Consider the following 18,784-nt stretch of genomic DNA (forward strand, 5'->3'; position numbering starts at 1 on the left):
TGCAGAGAAATCCTGGCAGCAAAGTACACACCTTGGCATTGATATAAGGGTCAAAGGGGCCGTACTTTTTGAGTTCTTTGATCTCAAGAGCATTCTACAAAAAGGAGAGGAAAAAGAAAGTGTAATGATAAAATGGATGAAATATATCAAAGCAATACAGAGTCCCACAGGGGCCCAACACTGGAACTCGGGTCTGCCCTCTGGATGTGTCACAAGGAAGTTAAGGGGGAAGACAATCTCTAGGGCACCTCACTCATTACCCCCCTTTTATCCAAGCATCCAAATGGAACCACATTAATGGTTTTTAAATAAATCAATGTAGTTCTTGTAACTAACTAGATCCATTAGGTTCTTCAAGCTACTTGAAGACATCTTGCCCAGTCCCTGCCCCACCCACCTGCCTGCCAGATACTCAAGAGCACTAGGCTGGTGTCCCACCCACCAAGGAGTACTCTAGGCAGGAGGTGGTCGTGAGCAGGACAAGCTAGCAGACTGAAGTGGCTCAAACTTCAAGCAGCTGTGCTCCAAGGTGAAAGTGGGCAAAGACAGGATTAGAAATGGGTGATGCCAATTGCTTAGATGAGAAGGACTTTAATGGGTGGCCAGATTTTTCAACATCGAAGAATATTAGTTATAAGCAAGCTTTATTTTTTTAAAAATATTTTTTAGTTGTCAATGGATCTTTATTTTATTTATTTATATGTGGTGCCGAGAATCAAACCCAGTGCCTCACACAAGCTAGGCAAGTGCTCTACCACTGAGCCACAACCCCAGTCCCATAGGCAAGCTTCTTCACATATCTCCTCCAGTGAATAGAAATCATCCTTGCAGTCAGGAGGAGTAAAATCACACTTAGATTCTAAAGAGGCAATTCTAAAGAGAGGCTTCTCATTCCAAATGTTGTGGACAAACATTCTCACTGATGATCTTAAGCGTCTGCTGCTTACCTATCTAGAAAATACATCCCCAGGTGGGGGAGAAAAGCTGATTAACAGCTACATACACACAATCTCCAAACTGACATATTTAGGAACTCTCATTTTTTCAGGCTTCAGAGAGAAGCTGCCCTTCTCTGAATAAAGTCAAGATCTTAACAGTTCACTGAGAATCTTCATGGGTCCTGTTAAAAGATGGACTCGCCAGAGTGATTTCCTATTTTTTGAGGAAAAACCTTGTTTTAATCCTACAGGTAATTTAACAATTTTCTGTCAACAAAGTCATTAGGAAAACAGTCCTAAACTTATTGAGAGAGAGAAACATCACCCTCATTCAAGCAACAATAAAAGCACCTGCTATGGTGCAGAGCAGAACACAGGACAGCCATCTCCCCTCAGACGGGCGGGCATATACCTCTGCACCAAACCCCGGGAGCAGGGCTCATGAGAGGCTTGTCTCAAACCTATATAATTCAAGTATAATTTTCCCAAAGGAAAAAATATAAAAAGAAGTGTATTGTAGGAATGCTTAAATTCAGGGCCATTGTTATGCCTTTCTTATTTTCTAAGAACAGTCTCTGCCTTTCCGAAGTATGCTCACTCTTATTTAACATCAGAGGACATCATGGAAATGCTCTTCATTCTGCTGAATCATCTCTGACTTCTGTTCATTGTGAGTTCATGTTTCAGCACTAACACAAGTACTTCCACTCCTGCATGTTCTGATGTAGGTACAATGACAACATGGGTCACACAGTACTGGGGAACACTGGGAAAGCCACATTGCCATGTCAAAAGCATTAAGCACAATTTACAATTAATTAGGCCTATCAGTTTGAAACTGACTCCATGCAATTTTGAAGGATTCCATTATTTCATCTTTGTAATATTCCAAATCTGTATGAGCCAAATGTATATGAAATGCATCCTCATAGTACAGCACTTCCCTGACCCACCAGGACATGGAGAAATGGCAAGGGGGAAGTCGTGTTTAGGGTTTGGAAGAGCTGGCTCCCTGAGATATGCACTCTGGAGCTGAGGTGGGGTGGCCGAATTCTGGTCATAGCTGAATGGAAGGAGGAAAGCCTCCTTCTTCCGACCTGTTCATTGACTCTGGTGTGTGAAGGCCCTTGATGGATGAGCAACCGCACTATCTGGGCATCTCCTTTCCAGGCTGCCAAGTGCAGAGGGTAACAGCCTTTAGAGTCAGCCACATTGGTCAGTGCATCGTTCCTCAGAAGAACTTCCACCACATCCCTAGAAGGCAAAAATCAATCATGAGCTGCAGAACCCAGCGTCTTTCCTGCTACCAGATCTTTACCTCTGTACAGTACAAAGCCCTTTCATAGGTCTTGGCCCCTCTCACTTCCTGAGCTCATTTCCAGGCTTTTCCTCTTATTCCATGAGCCCCTGGTACACCTGCTAAGTGGCTGACCCATCTGAAGCTATGCTGTGCTAATTCACGGCCTCCCCATTAGGGATCTCTTGATAATCCACCTATTTTCCTCTACTTTGAAAATATCTGGATTCCTTGCCTAAACCTTGCAATATTTCCTGGTTTGTGATGTTTAAATAGCATTCAAGGATAGAATTTACAGAAAAATAGTCAAGCAAGACAAATACCATTATTCACTGCATTACTCAGATTATTTAGTGATATGGGAGCTGAAAATGGGCAGGCAAACCAGAATTAAAGCTGAATCCAACATAGCCAGACACACATGGTATCATTTGAAAGCTCCAGAAAGAAGGCCTTGGCTTTCTTCTTGGTGACACCAGTAATTAAACAGACCCAAGTGTATAATTAGCCCCATGCACACGAGGTCAAAGAAAATCCTCCCTGTAAATAAAAACAACATCTGGAGATGAACTTGGCTAACAGGCTATAGTTCTCAGAATTCAAGATTCACTTTCATTTAGGTTATCCCATTATTTACATATTTACAGGGAAGAGATCTCTACAGATTTTTTTTTTTTTTTTTTAGTTTTAAGAGGATTACAGAAAAGACAGTGATCACATTTGATATATTTTAGACAAGTTTAAAGCTAAAGAAAACAACCATGATCTCTTTTTGGCACACTGGAGTCAATCAGGCTGGGCCAACTATTGGACAAATGACATGGAATACTGTAAGGTGGTGAGGGCCTGCTCCTTGCTCAGAAAAATCTAAAATAAGGGGCAGTGGTGTGGTTTAGTAGTAAAGTGTCTCATCTATGAGGTCCTGGGTTCACTATCCAGGAGTAAAGAAACAAAATGTGAAAAGGGAGAAAAGAAAAGTTTACAGTAGTTACAATATTCCCTCCTCATAAAAACTCAACTACTGCTTCAAACTTCTTTAACACCCTCCATCCTGTTAACACCTTCTATTCTTATTTTCATTCTAGGGCATTCGGGCAAACCCATTCACTGTGCCCTACAACCAGGTCTGCCCCTTTGCTGGGGTACTACACCTTCCTCACCTGAAGCACAGAACCCAACCCTTTAAGCCTCTGCCTTCTCTCTCAGAGTTCCTCCCAAAGCATGCCTTCTCCAGAAGTCTTTTCATGCAAATGCCACCCAATTCCTAACACCCTCTCCTGTAGTTTATCTATATAATTTTTTGCCCTTAAAAATGGTTTTGGGGGGCAGAGACTGTGGCTCAGTGGTAGCGCACTTACCTGGCATGTGTGAGGCACTGGGTTCAACTCTTAGCACCGCGTGTAAATAAATAAAATAAAGGTCTATCAACAACTAAAAAAACATTTAAAAAAAATATGGGGCTGGGGTTGTGGCTCAGCAGTTGAGTGCCTGCCTCACATCTGTGAGGCACTGGGTTCAATCCACAGCACCTCATAAAAATAAATAAACAAAATAAAGGCATTTGTTCATCTACAACTAAAAAAAAAAAAAAAATGGTTCTTGGGGGCTGAGGTTGCGGCTCAGTGGTAAAGTGCTTGCCTACACATGTGAGACACTGGGTTTGATCCTCAGTACCGCATAAAAATAAATAAATAAAGGTATTGTGTCCATCTACAACTATAATAATAATAATAATAATAAGGTTCTTGGGGTCTGGGGGTTTTAGCTCAGTGGTACAGTGCTTGCCTAGCATGTGTGAGGCACTGGGTTCCACCCTCAGCAAAAAGAAGGAAAGAAGGGAGGGAGGGAGGAAAAGAAAAGAAAAGAAAAGAAAGAAAGAGAGGGAAGGAGGGAGGGAGAGAGAAAGAGAGAAAGAAAGAAAGGTGTTGTGTCTATTTAATACTAAAAATATTTTTTTAAAATGGTTCTTGGGGCTGGGATTGCGGCTCAGCAGTAGAGCGCTCATCTAGCGCATGCAAAGCCCTGGGTTCGATCCTCTGCACCACATAAAAATAAATGAAATAAAGGTTAAAAAAATTGTTCTTGGGTTGGTGGTATGACTCAGTGATTGAGTACTTGCCTAGCATGTGTGAGATTCTAGTTTCAATTTCTAGTACTGTCAAAAAAAAAAAGGCAGCTCTTGTTGTCTATGAAGCTGATTTATGAGGGAAAGAATGACAGAGTAAATGACAAAGTACTCACAACAGAAGACAAGTTTCCCATGACCACTCAATCTATTTTCAGTTTATCAAGGGGTCACCTAAGAGATTCCAGCCCCTTTATGATTTGGCTGCCCCAAATTTGATCTTCATATTTACATCATTGTGAGACACTAGAACATTCCAGAGGGGAAAAGGACAAGCACAGGAAAAAGTAAAATTGAATCCTTGGCTAAAGCTTTCAGGGGTGGGGGGCAGGAGAGGATGTTTAAATTATACACTAAAGAAAAACTCAGGGATTCTGCATGAGCTGAATAGAGTTTCTTTTTCTCTGTTCCTCGGTGCCTTACTTAGCCAAGCTTGACAGGAAGTGAAAAAGACACCCTGAAGGCCTGGGTTCTGAGGGCAGGGCAGGAGCGGAGCCGTTCGTACTCACTTATGGCCGTTCAGAGCGGCGTGGTGCAGCGGTGTGTAGCCGGTGCTGTCAACACAGTTCACATTTGGGCCTCTCCACATGCTGTCAGGGAAGAAAGAAACTGATTTCAAACACTGAAGTCATAAACCAGCTAGCTACTTGGATTAGACTTCTATGTGGCGTTTAGCCAAATTAGAGACTTCCAAATGACTCCTAATGAAGGTCAGCCGTGCACACTACAGAAGTGCCCAGCAGGGAGGGTGCACAGTGGTCTGCCAAGCAAGGAAGCAAGAGTCAAGACCACAGTGTCTCCACTGAGCTCTGGTTTCTGTATCCTCTGCTCATCTGTAACTTACCATCCAGTTGGGGACTCATTCCTCTGTACTCCCTGTTCACTGAAAGGTCATCGAAAACACCATGAAACCAACCCCTTAGTCAGGTGCAGGTACACAGCACCCACCTGTGCTGGCAACTGAAGGCTTCAGAGAAACCTCAACACAGACCATGCAATCAAGACGGTTCAATAGGCAAGGGCCACTATTAAAAAGCACCAGGACACACATGCTAAGATACATGTAATAACCGTGTCTTTTCTCTGTAAATAAAGCCAGCCCTCTGTAAAAATGGGTTCTGCATTTAGATTCAACTAAATTCAGAAAACAAAATATGTCTGTACATGCACAGATCTTTTTTCTGGTCATTATTCCCTAAACAATACAACATAACAACTATTTACATAGTATTTACATTGTATTAGATATTGTAAGTAATTACTTATAATCTTATAGAGATGATGTAAAGCACATGGGAGGGTGTGCAGAGGGTATATGCAAATACTATGCTATTTTATATATGGAACTTGAACATCTGCAAATTTTGGTATCCTCAGGGGATCCTGGAACCAATCCCTCATGGATACTAAAGAATGACCATATCTTATTTGTCAGTGTGTGTATATGTATGTGTGTGTGTGTGTCTGTCTATAAATTAGTAGAATCTACAATTTTAGAGTCTTGTTTGCATCAGAAATACTGTAACAATGGAAGCATAAATGTCACCTTATTTAATCCTCAAAGCCTTAATTCTTATTTCTGTTCCACACCTCACTGTATTGGTCAGAATTTCTAAAATATTAAGCAGCAGAGGAAGTCCTTGTTTGTTTCTGCCTCTAGTAAGAATGTGTAAATAAAACATTCTCCCTACTTTTTTTTGTTTTAAATTTTATTTATTTATTTCTTGTGGTACTGAGAATCAAACCCAGGACCTAATGCATGCCAGAGGTAAGCACTCTACCACTAAGCTACATCCCCAGCCCTTCCTTTAAAAAAAAAAGTTATTACAGATAGTTGTTCAACTTAAATGCATTTTCTGCATCTATGGAGGTAAACACAATTTTTCATTTAATGTTCACAGGTTTCTTAACATTGAATCATTCTTTCATTCTTAGAATACATCTTCTCTGGCTATTATTCATTGTACCTTGCTGGGGAAATGAATTTGATAGTATCTACTTGAGAATATATTATTTTGGATTTTCATATCTATATTCAAAAGTGACGAAGGTCTCAAGTTTTTGGTTTTTTGCTACTATTATTGGATAGTATCAATGTTAGTTTTGGTTTGGGTTATAGATCAGATAGGCAGCAGTCTATTCATCTTTATATTCAGAAATCACTGACCAAGAGTGATAAAATTATAGAGTCACTAGTAAAACCATCTGGGCCACAGCGTTTAAGCTCAAGTGCTGGAACCAACATTATTTCAACAATAACATTCTGGAAATAGGTATCAGTACAGAAATTATTATACCTACGGTGAAGACAGAGTAAAAATATCACATTCCAGTTATACTGCTATGTAATAAGACAGAAAAGAAAAAAATAAGTGTTAAAGAGGAAAAAATTCAAAAGTGTAAATATTAGATAGTTACAACTGAAAATCCATGAGAGAAATTTACCAGGATAGCAGACTGAGTGCAGAAGTTTATTCCATCCCCTGCCTAAAGACTTATGAAGTGATAAAAAAGATATCCTACCCTGCACTGATAGGACAGACACACAGATTGACTGGGCCCAGGAAAATAATAAAAGATGTCATTGAGTAACTGGCAATGATAGACAGAAAGGAAACAAGCTCAAAGACACAATCTAGAAGAACGCAATAGTAATAACCACACAGCACTTTTTACCTATCAGACTAAAAGCATAAACTAAAAATAATGACATTATCAAGTGTTTGGAAAAAAGCACTCCTGAACACCATTGGTATGAGTTTAAATTGGTGAAATCCTTTGGGAAGACAATTTGGCAGCATCCATCAAAAAATAGCATCCATCAAAATGCCATAAAAATAGCATTCACTTTTGAGCCAGTGATTCCACTTCCGGGCAATTGTCCAACAGAAACATTGTACATGTTCACAAAGACATGCTTGCATAAGATTACTTCATTATAAGAGTAAAAAAACTAAAGCCTTAACATCTATCCATAGATAAGCAGTTAAATGTTAGGTACACCCACAAAGTGAAATACTACATAACCATTCACAACAAAAGAAAGAAAAGCATTGGATCTACATGTCCTGACAGGGAAAGGTTTCCCAAGACACACTACGTTATGGGTAAGTGAAAAGCAGAAGTTACTGGTAAAACACAAAGAATACGAGCTCCTTTTAATAAAAATGCATGTAAACACACACCTCAGTAAATGGATGGCACGTGGAGAGTACTCACCAAGTGCTGGCAATGGCTACCTCTGGGGAAGGAAATTTGTGTGTTAGGGGATACTGCAGAATGGTGGAGAGAGAGCTTAATGTGTCTTGTTTGTTTATTTTGGTGTTGGGGATTGAACCCAGGGACACTTTACCACTGAGCTACATCCCCAACCATTTTCATTTTTTACTTTTTTGAAACAGGGTCTCATTAAATTGCTCAGGCCAGCCTTGTGATCCTCCTGCCTCAGCCTCCCAAATTATTAGGATTATAGGCATGCACTGCTGTGCCAGCTGACCTGGATATTTAGGGCTGTATTCTACCACACTGTTTAGAACACTTACATTGAGACTATATTCGTGTAGTACTTTAATAATAATAATTTTTGGGGTGTGGGGTATTTAGAGATTGAATTCAGGGTACTCAACCACTGAGCTATATCCCTAGTCCTATTTTGTGTTTATTTAGAGACATGGTCTCACTGAGTTGTTTTTCACATTTGCTGAGACTGGCCTTGACTCACAATCCTCCTGCTTCATTCTCTCAAGCCTCTGGGATTATAGGCCCAGCTAATAATAATAATTTTAATACTGTCTCTAAGAGATTCATCTCATAGGTAAAGACATCCACAGACTAAAAGTAAAAGAATAGGAAAAAACATAACATTCTCATGGATCTTATAAACAAGCAGGGCTTTCTATCCTCATATCAATAAAGTGGACTTTGAGCTAAAGTTATTCAGAAGGGACAAAGAAGGACGTTTCATGCTGCTTAAGGGAGTTATATATCAACAAGACAAAACAATCATAAATATTTATGCCCCAAACAATGGACTGATTACATCTATCAAACAAACCCTTCTTAACTTCAAGAATCAAATAGACCACAATATAATAATAATACTGGGTGACTTTAACACACCTCTCTCACCACTGGATAGATCCTCCACACAAAAAACTACATAAAGAAGCTACAGAACTAAAAAATAGAATTAATAATTTAGACTCAATGGACATACATAGAATATTCCATCCATCAATGACTGAATACACTTTATTCTCAGCAGCACATGGATCCTTCTCTAAAGTAGACCATATCTTAGGCCACAAAGCAACTCTTAGCAAATGCAAAAATAATAGAGATAATACCTTGCATTCTGTCAGATCATAATGGAATGAAATTAAAAATCAACAGTAAAATAAAAAACAGAAGCTACTCTAATACCTGGAGACTAAATAATATGCTACTAAATGACCAATGGACAGCAGAAGAAATCAGGGATTATATGAAAAATACTTAGAGGTAAATGAGAACACCTGTAGAACATATCAAAATCTCTGAGACACTATGAAGGCAGTGCTAAGAGGAAGGTTCATTGCATTAAGTTCATTTTTTAAAAGACTAGAAAGTCAACAAATAAATAACCTAACATTACATCTTAAAGCCTTAGAAAAAGAAGAACAAATCAACACCAAAAGCAGAAGACAGGAAATAATTAAAATCAGAGCTGAAATCAATGAAATTGAAACAAAAGAAACAATAAAAAAAAAATCAACAAAAGAGTTGGTTCTTTAAAAAAATAAATAAAATTGATAAATGCTTAGTCAAGCTAATAAAAAGAAAAAGAAAGAAAACTCAAATTACTAAAATTTTCAATGAAAAAGGAAATATCACAACAGACATTACTGAAATACTGTTGATAATCAGAAATTATTTTGAAGATTTATACTCTGATAAAATAGAAAATCCCGAAGACATCAATAAATTTCTAGAGATAGATGACCTAGCTAAATTGAATAAGGAGAACATAGAAAATTTAAACAGATCAATTCCAAGCACTGAAATTGAAGACGTCATCAAAAGACTACCAAGAAAAGCCCAGGACCGGACAGTTTCTCAGCCAAGTTCTACCAGACTTTCAAAGAACTAAGGCCAATCCTCATCAAATCATTCCATGAAATAGAAAAGGAGGGAACCCTTCCAAACTCATTCTATGAAGCTAGTATCACCCTGATACCAAAACCAGGCAAAGACACATCAAGGAAAAAAAATTTCAGACCAAAAATTTCAGAACAAAACAGACCTGATGGAAGTAGATGCAAAAATTCTTAATAAAATATTGGTAAATTGCATAAAAAACATATTAAAAAGATAGTGCACCATGATAAAGTGGGGTTCATCCAAGGGTAGCAAGGTTAGTTTGACATACAGAAATCAATAAATGTAATTCATCACATCAATAAAGACAAGAATCGTATGATTATCTCAATAGATGCAGAAAAAGCATTTGACAAATTATAGCATACATTCCTGCTTAAAACACTAGAAAAATTAGGGATTATAGGAACATACCTCAATTGTAAGCGCTACATATGCTAAACCCAAGGCCAACATCATTTCTAAATGGAGAATAATTGAAAGCATTCCCTCTAATAATTGGAACAAGAGAGGGATGCCCTCTTTCACACAGTCTATTCAACTTCTATTCAACATAGTCCAGGAAACTCTAGCCAGAGCAATTAGAAGAAAGAAATTATAAAGGATACAACTATCCCTATTTCTGATGACATGACTCTATATTTAGAAGATCCCCCCCAAAAAAAACTCCACTAGAAAACTTCTAGAACTCATAAATGAATTCAGCAAAGTAGTATGATATAAAATTAACACTCATAAGTCAATTGTGTTCCTATACATCAGTGATAAATCAACTGAAAGAGAAATTAGGAAAACTATCCCATTCATAATAGCCTCAAAACAAACATAAATATATTTGGAGATCAACCTAGCAGAAGAGGTGAAAGACATCTAATGAAAACTACACAACTCTAAAGAAAAAAAAAATTAAAGAAGACTTAGAAGATGGAAAGATCTCCCATGTTCTTAGATAGGCAGAATTAATATTGTCAAAATGGCCATACTACCAAAAGCGCTATACAGATTTAATGCAATTCCTATTAAGGGTCTAATGACAATCTTCATAGAAATAGAAAAAGCAGTCATGAAATTCACTTGGGAAAATAATAGGCCCAGAATAGCCAAAGTGATAAGAAAACTGAAGCAGAAGGCATCTCAATACCAGACTTTAAATTATACTACTATAGTAACAAAAACATCATGGTACTAGCACCAAAACAGACATGAAGACCAGATAAACCCACTTAAGTACAGTCATCTCATACTAGACAAAGGTGCCACAAACATACATAGGAGAAAAGAGCCTCTTTAACAAATGGTGCTGGGAAAACTGGAAATCCATATGCAACAAATAAAATTAGACTCCTCTCTCTCTCAACTTGCACAAATATCAACTCAAAGTGGATGAAGGACCTAGGCATTAGACCAGAGACTCTGTGCTTACTAGAAGAAAAAGTAGGCCCAAATCTCCATCACTTCAGCTTAGAAACCAACTTCCCCAATAAGATTCCTAACACGCAAGAAGTAAAATCAAGAATCAATAATAGGATGGTATCAAACTAAAAAGCTTCTTCACAGCAAAGAAACAAGTGAAGAGAGAGCCTACAGAATGAGAGAAAATCTTTGCCACTTACACCTCAGATAGAGCATTAATCTCCAAGATACACAAAGAACTGAAAAAACTTAATACCAAAAACAAATAACACAATTGACAAATAGGCAAAGGAACTGATAGGTATCTCCCAGAAGAAATACGATTAGTCAACAAATACATGAAAAAAAGTTCAACATCTCTAGCAATTAGAGAAATGCAAATCAAAATTACTCTAAGATTTCATCTCACTTCAGTCAGAATGGCAATTATCAAGAAAACAAGTAACAGTAAATGTTGGTGAGGATGTGGGGGAAAAGGTACACTCATACATTGCTGGTGGAACTGCAAATTGGTGCAATCACTCTGGAAAGCAGTATAGAGATTCCTCAGAAAACTTGAAATGGACTACCATTTGACCCAGTTATCCCACTCCTTAGCATATACCTAGAGGACTTAAAATCAGCATAGTATATTGGCATGGCCATATCACTGTTTTTAGCAGCTCAATTCACAATAGCTAAGCTATGGAACCAACCTAGATGCCCTTCAACAGATGAATGGATAAAGAAAATGTGGTACATATACCCAATGTAATATTACTCAGCCATAAAGAAGATTTAAATTATGGCATTTTCCAGTAAATGGATGGAACTGGAGACTATCATGCTAAGTAAAATAAGCTAATTCTAAAAAAAAAAAAAAAACCAAAGGTTGAATGTTCTCTCTGATACCCATATACTGACTCACAATAGGTGTGGGTTGGATTGGACAGGGCAGAGGAGGGGAGAAATAACAATTTTTAAGGGGAACAGGGTTAAGAACCTATACACAGAGAAGACAACACCCCCCCCCAAAAAAAAGCACATTAAAATGTTGATAATAAATAGCTGAATATAGGCGACAGATCACTTTAATAAGCATGTAGAGGGTAGAGATGTAGAGTGCTTGCCTAGAGTGCATAAGGCCCTGGGTTTGATCCTTGGCACTGTAGAAAAATTTAAAAAGCATGATGATATATTAGATTCAACATCTTAAGTAAGAAAAGTGGATGGAATTCTGCACAGCAAAGAAGCAATCAACCTGGGGACGGGAGAAAATACTTGCAAGCCAAAAATCTCATAAGAGGTTAAGATCTAAAATATATATGAAACTCAACAGCAAGAAAACAAATAATCTGATTTAAAAATGGGCAATGAACTTGAAAGGATATTTATAAGATGACCAAGTAGCCAACAAGTATATGAAAAAAATGTTCAACATCACTAATCATCAGGAATGCAAATAAATATCACAATGTGAATTCATTTCATCCCTGTCAGAATGGTCATTATCAAAAAAATTAAGTGTTGATAAGGATCTGGAGAAAATTAGAACATTTGCATACTGTTGGTAGGCATGTAAATTAGTACAGCCATCACAGAAAACAGTGGCGGTCCCCCCCCAAATTATAAACAGAACCACCATATGATCCAGTAATTCCACTGACAGGTGTACAACCAAAGAAATAATACCAGTGGGTTGTAGAGACACTGCATTCCCATGCTCATTACAGTACTCTTTGAAATAGCCGAGGTGTGGGAACAATGGATGGTCGGATACAGAAAATGTGGTAGATGTTCACACACTGGAATACTATCCAGCCTTTGAAAAGAAGGAATCCTGTCATGTGCAACAACATGAACGGACCTAGAGGATCTATATTAAGTAAAATAAGCCAGGTAATGACATAGACAAATGCCACATAATCTCACTTACATGTAGAATCTAAACATGTGGAATTCAGAAATGTAGTGTAGAGTGGTGGTTATCAGAGGCTGGGAGGAAGCAGGAAGTTTGGGCAAAGGATACAAAATTTTACACAGTGTATTACACACTGTGCTCTTGAAAATCACTAGGAAAAGTTTTAAGTGTTTTCACCATGAAAGAATACATGTAGCAATGTATGTTAATTGGCTTGATCAGTTATTCCACAATGAGTATATATTTCAAAACATAACGGTATACAATGTCACGTTTCTCACAAAACACTCAGGGTCCCTCCAAGGCAACTGGGCTGCACAAAATAATCACACAAGAGACAGAGATACCTTTTTCTTTGGGGGTGTTGTGTTTGGTCCTCTGACCTTAAGGGTCCGCAGAAAGAGGGAAAGCTTGTGCTGAACCCTTTTATTGGGGAGAAGCCACTCAAATGAGGCAAGGGGTCAGGTTTCAGGGGGTTCAGTCTAGTTTCGTGATGTCTGCTGTCAGCAGGTTGACTGACATCTAGGAAGGCCACACCCAAGGACAGAGTAAGAGAAGGGGACACACAAAGGGCATTTCAGTGGAACATTCTATCCCAAACAGGGCAAAGGGGTAATATCACAAAGGAACAGGTGAGCATAGCTCAACCCCATGGGTGACACGCCTTCATCTGAAGACACACCCTCAACTTCCTGGACGGGACAACGCCCAATGTAGTGATCAGTCAGAGTCTCTTGCTTCAGGATGGAAGGCGTGGGTCATTCAGAGGGGCTCCCCACAATACATGATGTATACATATAAATTATATTTTGTATTTTTTTTTTTTGTACTGGGGATTGAACTCAGGAGTACTTAGCCACCGAGCCATATCCCTAGTCCATATATATATAATAATTATTATTTACAGACAGAGTCTCACTGAGTTGCTTAGGACTTTGCTAAGTTGCTGAGGCAGGCTTTGAACTCGCAATCCTCCTGCCTCAGCCTACCAAGCCTCTGGGATTACAGGCATATGTGACTGCACCTGGCTAAATTTTATTTTTCAATTAAAAATAAAAAGAAGTTTAGGGGCTGGGGATGTGGCTCAAGCGGTAGCGCACTCGCCTGGCATGCGCAGGGCGCTGGGTTTGATCCTCAGCTCCATATAAAAATAAAATAAAGATATTGTCTCCACTGAAAACTAAAAAATAAATATTAAAAAAATTCTCTCTCTCTCTCTCTCTCTCTCTCTTTCTCTCTAAAAAAATAAAATAATAAAAATAAAAAGAAGTTCAATGTCTAGGTTATCTGACATACCTGTAAAATGACCTCATTTTCCTTCTTTCTTTTCTTTTTCTTTCTTTCTTTTTCTTTTCTTTTCTTTTTTTTTTTTTTTTTTTTTTTTTGTGTGTGTGTGTACACCAGGGACTGAACTCAGGGGCACTTAACTACTGAGGCACATCCCCAGCCTTTTCTTGTATTTTATTTACAAAAAAGGTCTCACTTAGTGCCTTGCTTTTGCTGAGGTTGATTTTGAACTCAAGATCCTCCTGCCTCAGCCTCCAGAGCCACCAGGATCACAGGCTGCGCCACCATGCCTGGCTACAATGACCTTATTTTCAAATTCAAAAATTGTACAGCTGGGCTGGGGATATAATTCAGTTGGTAGAGTGCTTGCCTCACATGTACAAGGCCCTGGGTTCAATCTCTAGCACCAAAAATAAATAAATAAATAAATAATAAAAAGTATACAACTGTGCTTGACAGTTAATCAAAATGATGGAAAATAAATTGGATGTGGAAAATCTAGGAGGTATAGTTCTCACACTTGCTTTCCAGTTGTTACACAAGTCAAAAAAAAAAAAATCATCATTGGTCTAAAGCAGGTAACACAAAACCCCAAAAACCAATTATTTGGTTAAATCACAAACCATATGGGTGTGGTGGCAATCCCAAAGACTTGGGAAACTGAGGCAGGAGGATGACAAGTTCAAGGTCAGCCTCAGCAACTTAGCAAGACCCTATCTCAAAATAAAAAATAAAAACAGCTAGAGGTGTAGCTCAGCGACGAAGTGTTCTTGGGTTCAATCCCTAGTACAGCGGGGAGGGGAAGGGCAAGAATCATAAACCAAACCAGTAGCAGATCCAAAGCTTTCATTTATAAGAGCCCTTGGCATTTGGCCAAATAAATACTAATATCTAACTGGAATGACAATGCAAAGTGAATATACGCTAATGCAAGGCTTTAAGGGTGAAGCAGCTGAGGGCACAAGCCTATCCAGCATCCACTGGGAGTCAGCTACCTGTTTAGCCAGTGCAGCCCAGCTCCCAAAGGAACCTTGAAACAAGGTATTCAACTGCCCTTTATTTTAATGAAAAGGCAGAAATGAGCAAGTCCATCAACATTTTATTTTACCTCCATGACTCTACATTTTATTTTACCTCCATGATTTAGAAGTAATTAAATTTGGATATCCCATATCAGTGTTGAAACTCTCTCAGAAGTAGAAAAGAAAGACAGGAACTATCCTGAAGACAGCTACATTCCCAACCTTCCTCCCATTCTTCTTTTTCCATCTCCTCTTTTGAGGAGACTAGTGTCTCCTCAAGATGCCCATCCAGAAATCCTAGGGACTGGAGGAATATATTAATCAAACCCTAAATGAAAATGGAGCCGGGCGTGGTGGCACACATCTGTAATCCCAGCAGCTCAGGAAGCTGAGACAGGAAGATCATAAGTTCAAAGCCAGCCTCAGCAAAAGCAAAGTTCTTTAAAAAAAATAATAATAATAAAATATATATATATATATTTAGTTGTAGTTGGACCACAGTATCTTTATTTTATTTATTTATCTTTATGTGGTGCTGAGGATCAAACCCAGCACCTCGCACATGCTAGGCAAGCACTCTACTGCTGAGCCACAGCCCTAGCCCCACAAAAGCAAGGTTCTAGGCAACCCAGTGAGACCCTGTCTCTAAATAAAATACAAAAAAGGGCTGGGGATGTGGCTCAGAGGTTGAGTGCCCCTGAGTTCAATCCCCAGTACCAAAGAAAGAAAGAAAGAAAGAAAATGAAGAACTATAATCTCCCTGTTTAGAATTTCAGCTTCAGACAGGATGGTACTAACATCCCCCTCCACCCAAGTTTCTTCCTTTTTGGCAGCTCAAGAAAAGGACTATTTACAACTGAGGGCTTCCTCCCTATCACATCTGTCCTATTAGGTTTTTCTACAACAGTAAGTACCAAAGGGCTGTTCACCAACAAACAAAAGTAGAAAACAATGCACCAAGAACCAGGCCAAAAAAAATTAAAACACCATCCAAAAGATCCCTAAACAAAATCTCTATAGATTCTGCAGAAATGCAACTGCTGTCATTGGCTTGCAAACAAATTCTAAGACTAATATTGAGGGGTCTCTGAGCAATCACAGCTATTCTGTGTTGATGAAACTAGAGAACCCAGGTTAAGAGTCTGGGGTCTGTAGTTAGCAGACCTGACTTCTTCATTATGTGTCAGTGTGTGACCTTAAACAATTCACTTAATTCTCAAAACCACTTTCTCTTCATCTATAAATTCTGTGATAAACTCCCAGGATATAAATCATTTGTGGAGACTTCTAGAAGCTTGAGTCAGTTTAACAGCATTAGGGTTGAGGGACTTGAGGTGTATTAAGCACAGCACAACTGCTTCAACCTGATGCATAACACAGCAAATCCTGCCCTCTGTGCTTCAGAAGGACTCATGTTTTGATACGGCACCTAAAGACTGCAGAAGGCAAGGAAGAATAGGACTGATGAAGACTTGTGGCTTCAAAGGCCTCCTTCCATCCCTTTTAAAACTATCTGCACATTCATACATGGCCCAGTGCTGGATTTGGAGGTACTGAAGAACGGTCCATTTAGTGAGCCAGGTGGGGATGAGGTCCTGTTCAAGGGGCCACTCTCACAGGTGTTCAACAGATAAGTGGAGAGTGCCCTCCATGTGCCACACACTGCTCCAGGGGCTGGACATGCAGACCAGAAGAGACAAAGTCTCTGCCTTCACAAAGCCTGAATTCTAAGGGGAAGAAGAAAGAGTGAACAAATAAACAAATAAATATGTGGTATGATACCAGGTCGTAATAAATTGCCAGAAAGGAGCAAAGAAAGGGATGAAATATGACAGGAATGATGTTTTAGATAAGGTCATGAGGAAAGACCTAAGAAGGCGATCTTTGAGAAGAGATCTGTTCAAAGTGAAGCAACAAGTCCTGTGGGTGCTGATCCCTGAAGATTAGACACTAAATCTCTAAAGAGAATCAGGGTTCCTCCACCTGATTCCAAAGGCCCAGCAATATTTGTACTAAACTTATCATTCTTTAGTCCTAGCAAAACTCAGGCAGAAAACTGGGACAAAACTGTCTCAATTGTGAAGTCAAACGGTTAAAAATACGCTGAGAGAGACAGTGTTCTATCCAGCAGAGAAAGCAGCTCTGCTCAAATGACCCCTGATCCACACCCTTTCCTAATCTCACCCTCCCTATATGGTCAAGATCATCTATATCCTCAATATTTATCACGTGTGACCTTGAACCACAGTGAATTCTTTATGCTGCTCATTCATATTACACATTGCAGTCCCTTTAGGGGAATCCTTCATGTTTCCAGGAACACAGACTGCGTAAGGAACAATCCCAGGGCACAAGTTCTAACATTCAGTTTTCACAAACCTGATAATTAATTCCCTTTTCCAAATCAGATTCTTACCAAGCCTGTACCAACACTAACCCAGTGTGGTATGGTTTCTATGCAGTATAACAAATTTATGATATCGGTACCCATTAAAAATGGCACAATCTCTTGATGCGGCACAGAATACTCCATTTGAGATTTCTCTGCATAAAACAGAGAAAGAAGGATCATAACTGTAACCAAAGTGCTCAGCCCACTTTCATCTGTGATCAAATGATGTCTTAAAGTGGCTCTTAGCTGGCAGTAAACATGCTTCTGGTGGTTGCTCAGCTACTGTACTGCTTACTTTGCAAAGACAACTAATGGCATCTCAAGGAGCCAGAGGGTGTCCAATCTACTCCAATTCAAAACGTTTACGCCAGGTGCCAGAGTCCCCCACCCTCAAGTTGAGTGGGGAAGTCAGACAAGCAAACAAATGGCAGTACCGTGCCATGTGTAACGTTCTGAGAAGGAAGAATATAAAATGAGAAGGATAGAAGACACATACTCATAGGAAATGGGAATAGGGAGGCTTTACAAAAGCGGAGACCCTTGAGCGGAGTCTTGAAGCTTTGGAGGAATCAGGCGGGTAGAAGCAACAAAACGGAATTCAGATTCAAGGTTCTCCAGTAAACAGCCAACTGGGGCAAATGCCAGTAACCGTTGAGTGCGTGCAGCCTTGAGGGGAAAAACATGAAGGAAGGTGGAAGCGGCAGGCAGGTCCAGTTTGCTTTGAAGTTTCCAGCAGGGAACGATCACAAGTACACATGGAAAACTCCTGTGACCGCCGGGAGGTGGCGGGAGGTGGCGGGAGGTGGGTCTGTTATTCACCATACTGCTGTGATGACCTAACAGATTTCATAATTTTTTAAAAAATCATTGTGATGAATGGTTGCCCAGATGATGAACTAGCAGTGTGTGCCTAGATGGGGGTGGGGAGTTAGCTATTCAGGCCTGAGGTGAGGACATGAGTAAAGGCAGTGATAATGGGGACAGAAAAAAAAGACAGATTCAACAGGAAGGATAGGACATAATGATTAGAGGCAGAAGGAGATTGGACTCTGGGGCTAGGTGAACTGGACAAGTCCTTGGACAGAGCAAATTCAGGAGGAAAACCAGAGTTACTCTGCAACTATGGGAATATGAGGGAAGGGGGGAGGGGAATTTTGTTTTAGATTAGTTGAAGAAATGAATTTTGACACATGTAGATATCAGGGCAGTAGGTGAACATGAGGGCCTAGAACATCATAGTGATAAACTAAAGAATTTTAAATGACAATGTTCAA

At 39.3% G+C, this 18,784-nt stretch overlaps 1 protein-coding gene across 9 annotated transcripts in view; it reads right to left on the minus strand.

Annotated features, from left to right (window-relative positions):
• Anks1a (ankyrin repeat and sterile alpha motif domain containing 1A) overlaps positions 1-18,784 on the minus strand; it is a 181,854-nt gene that overhangs the window by 102,790 nt on the left and 60,280 nt on the right. For 5 of the 9 annotated variants that reach the window (XM_027943500.2, XM_027943496.2, XM_071613475.1 and 2 more), the window contains exons 2-3: positions 4,870-4,950; positions 2,036-2,192 (exon numbers count right to left, since the gene is read on the minus strand). In XM_027943500.2, coding sequence (XP_027799301.2) covers positions 2,036-2,192; positions 4,870-4,950 — 238 coding nt within the window. Of the gene's footprint in view, positions 1-31; positions 95-2,035; positions 2,193-4,869; positions 4,951-18,784 lie in introns of all 9 variants that reach the window. The other 4 variants (XM_027943499.2, XM_027943495.2, XM_027943494.2 and 1 more) reach the window with 1 other exon arrangement.

The sequence above is a fragment of the Marmota flaviventris genome, chromosome 6, assembly GCF_047511675.1.
Source record: "Marmota flaviventris isolate mMarFla1 chromosome 6, mMarFla1.hap1, whole genome shotgun sequence".
NCBI classification, from domain to species: Eukaryota; Metazoa; Chordata; class Mammalia; order Rodentia; family Sciuridae; genus Marmota; species Marmota flaviventris.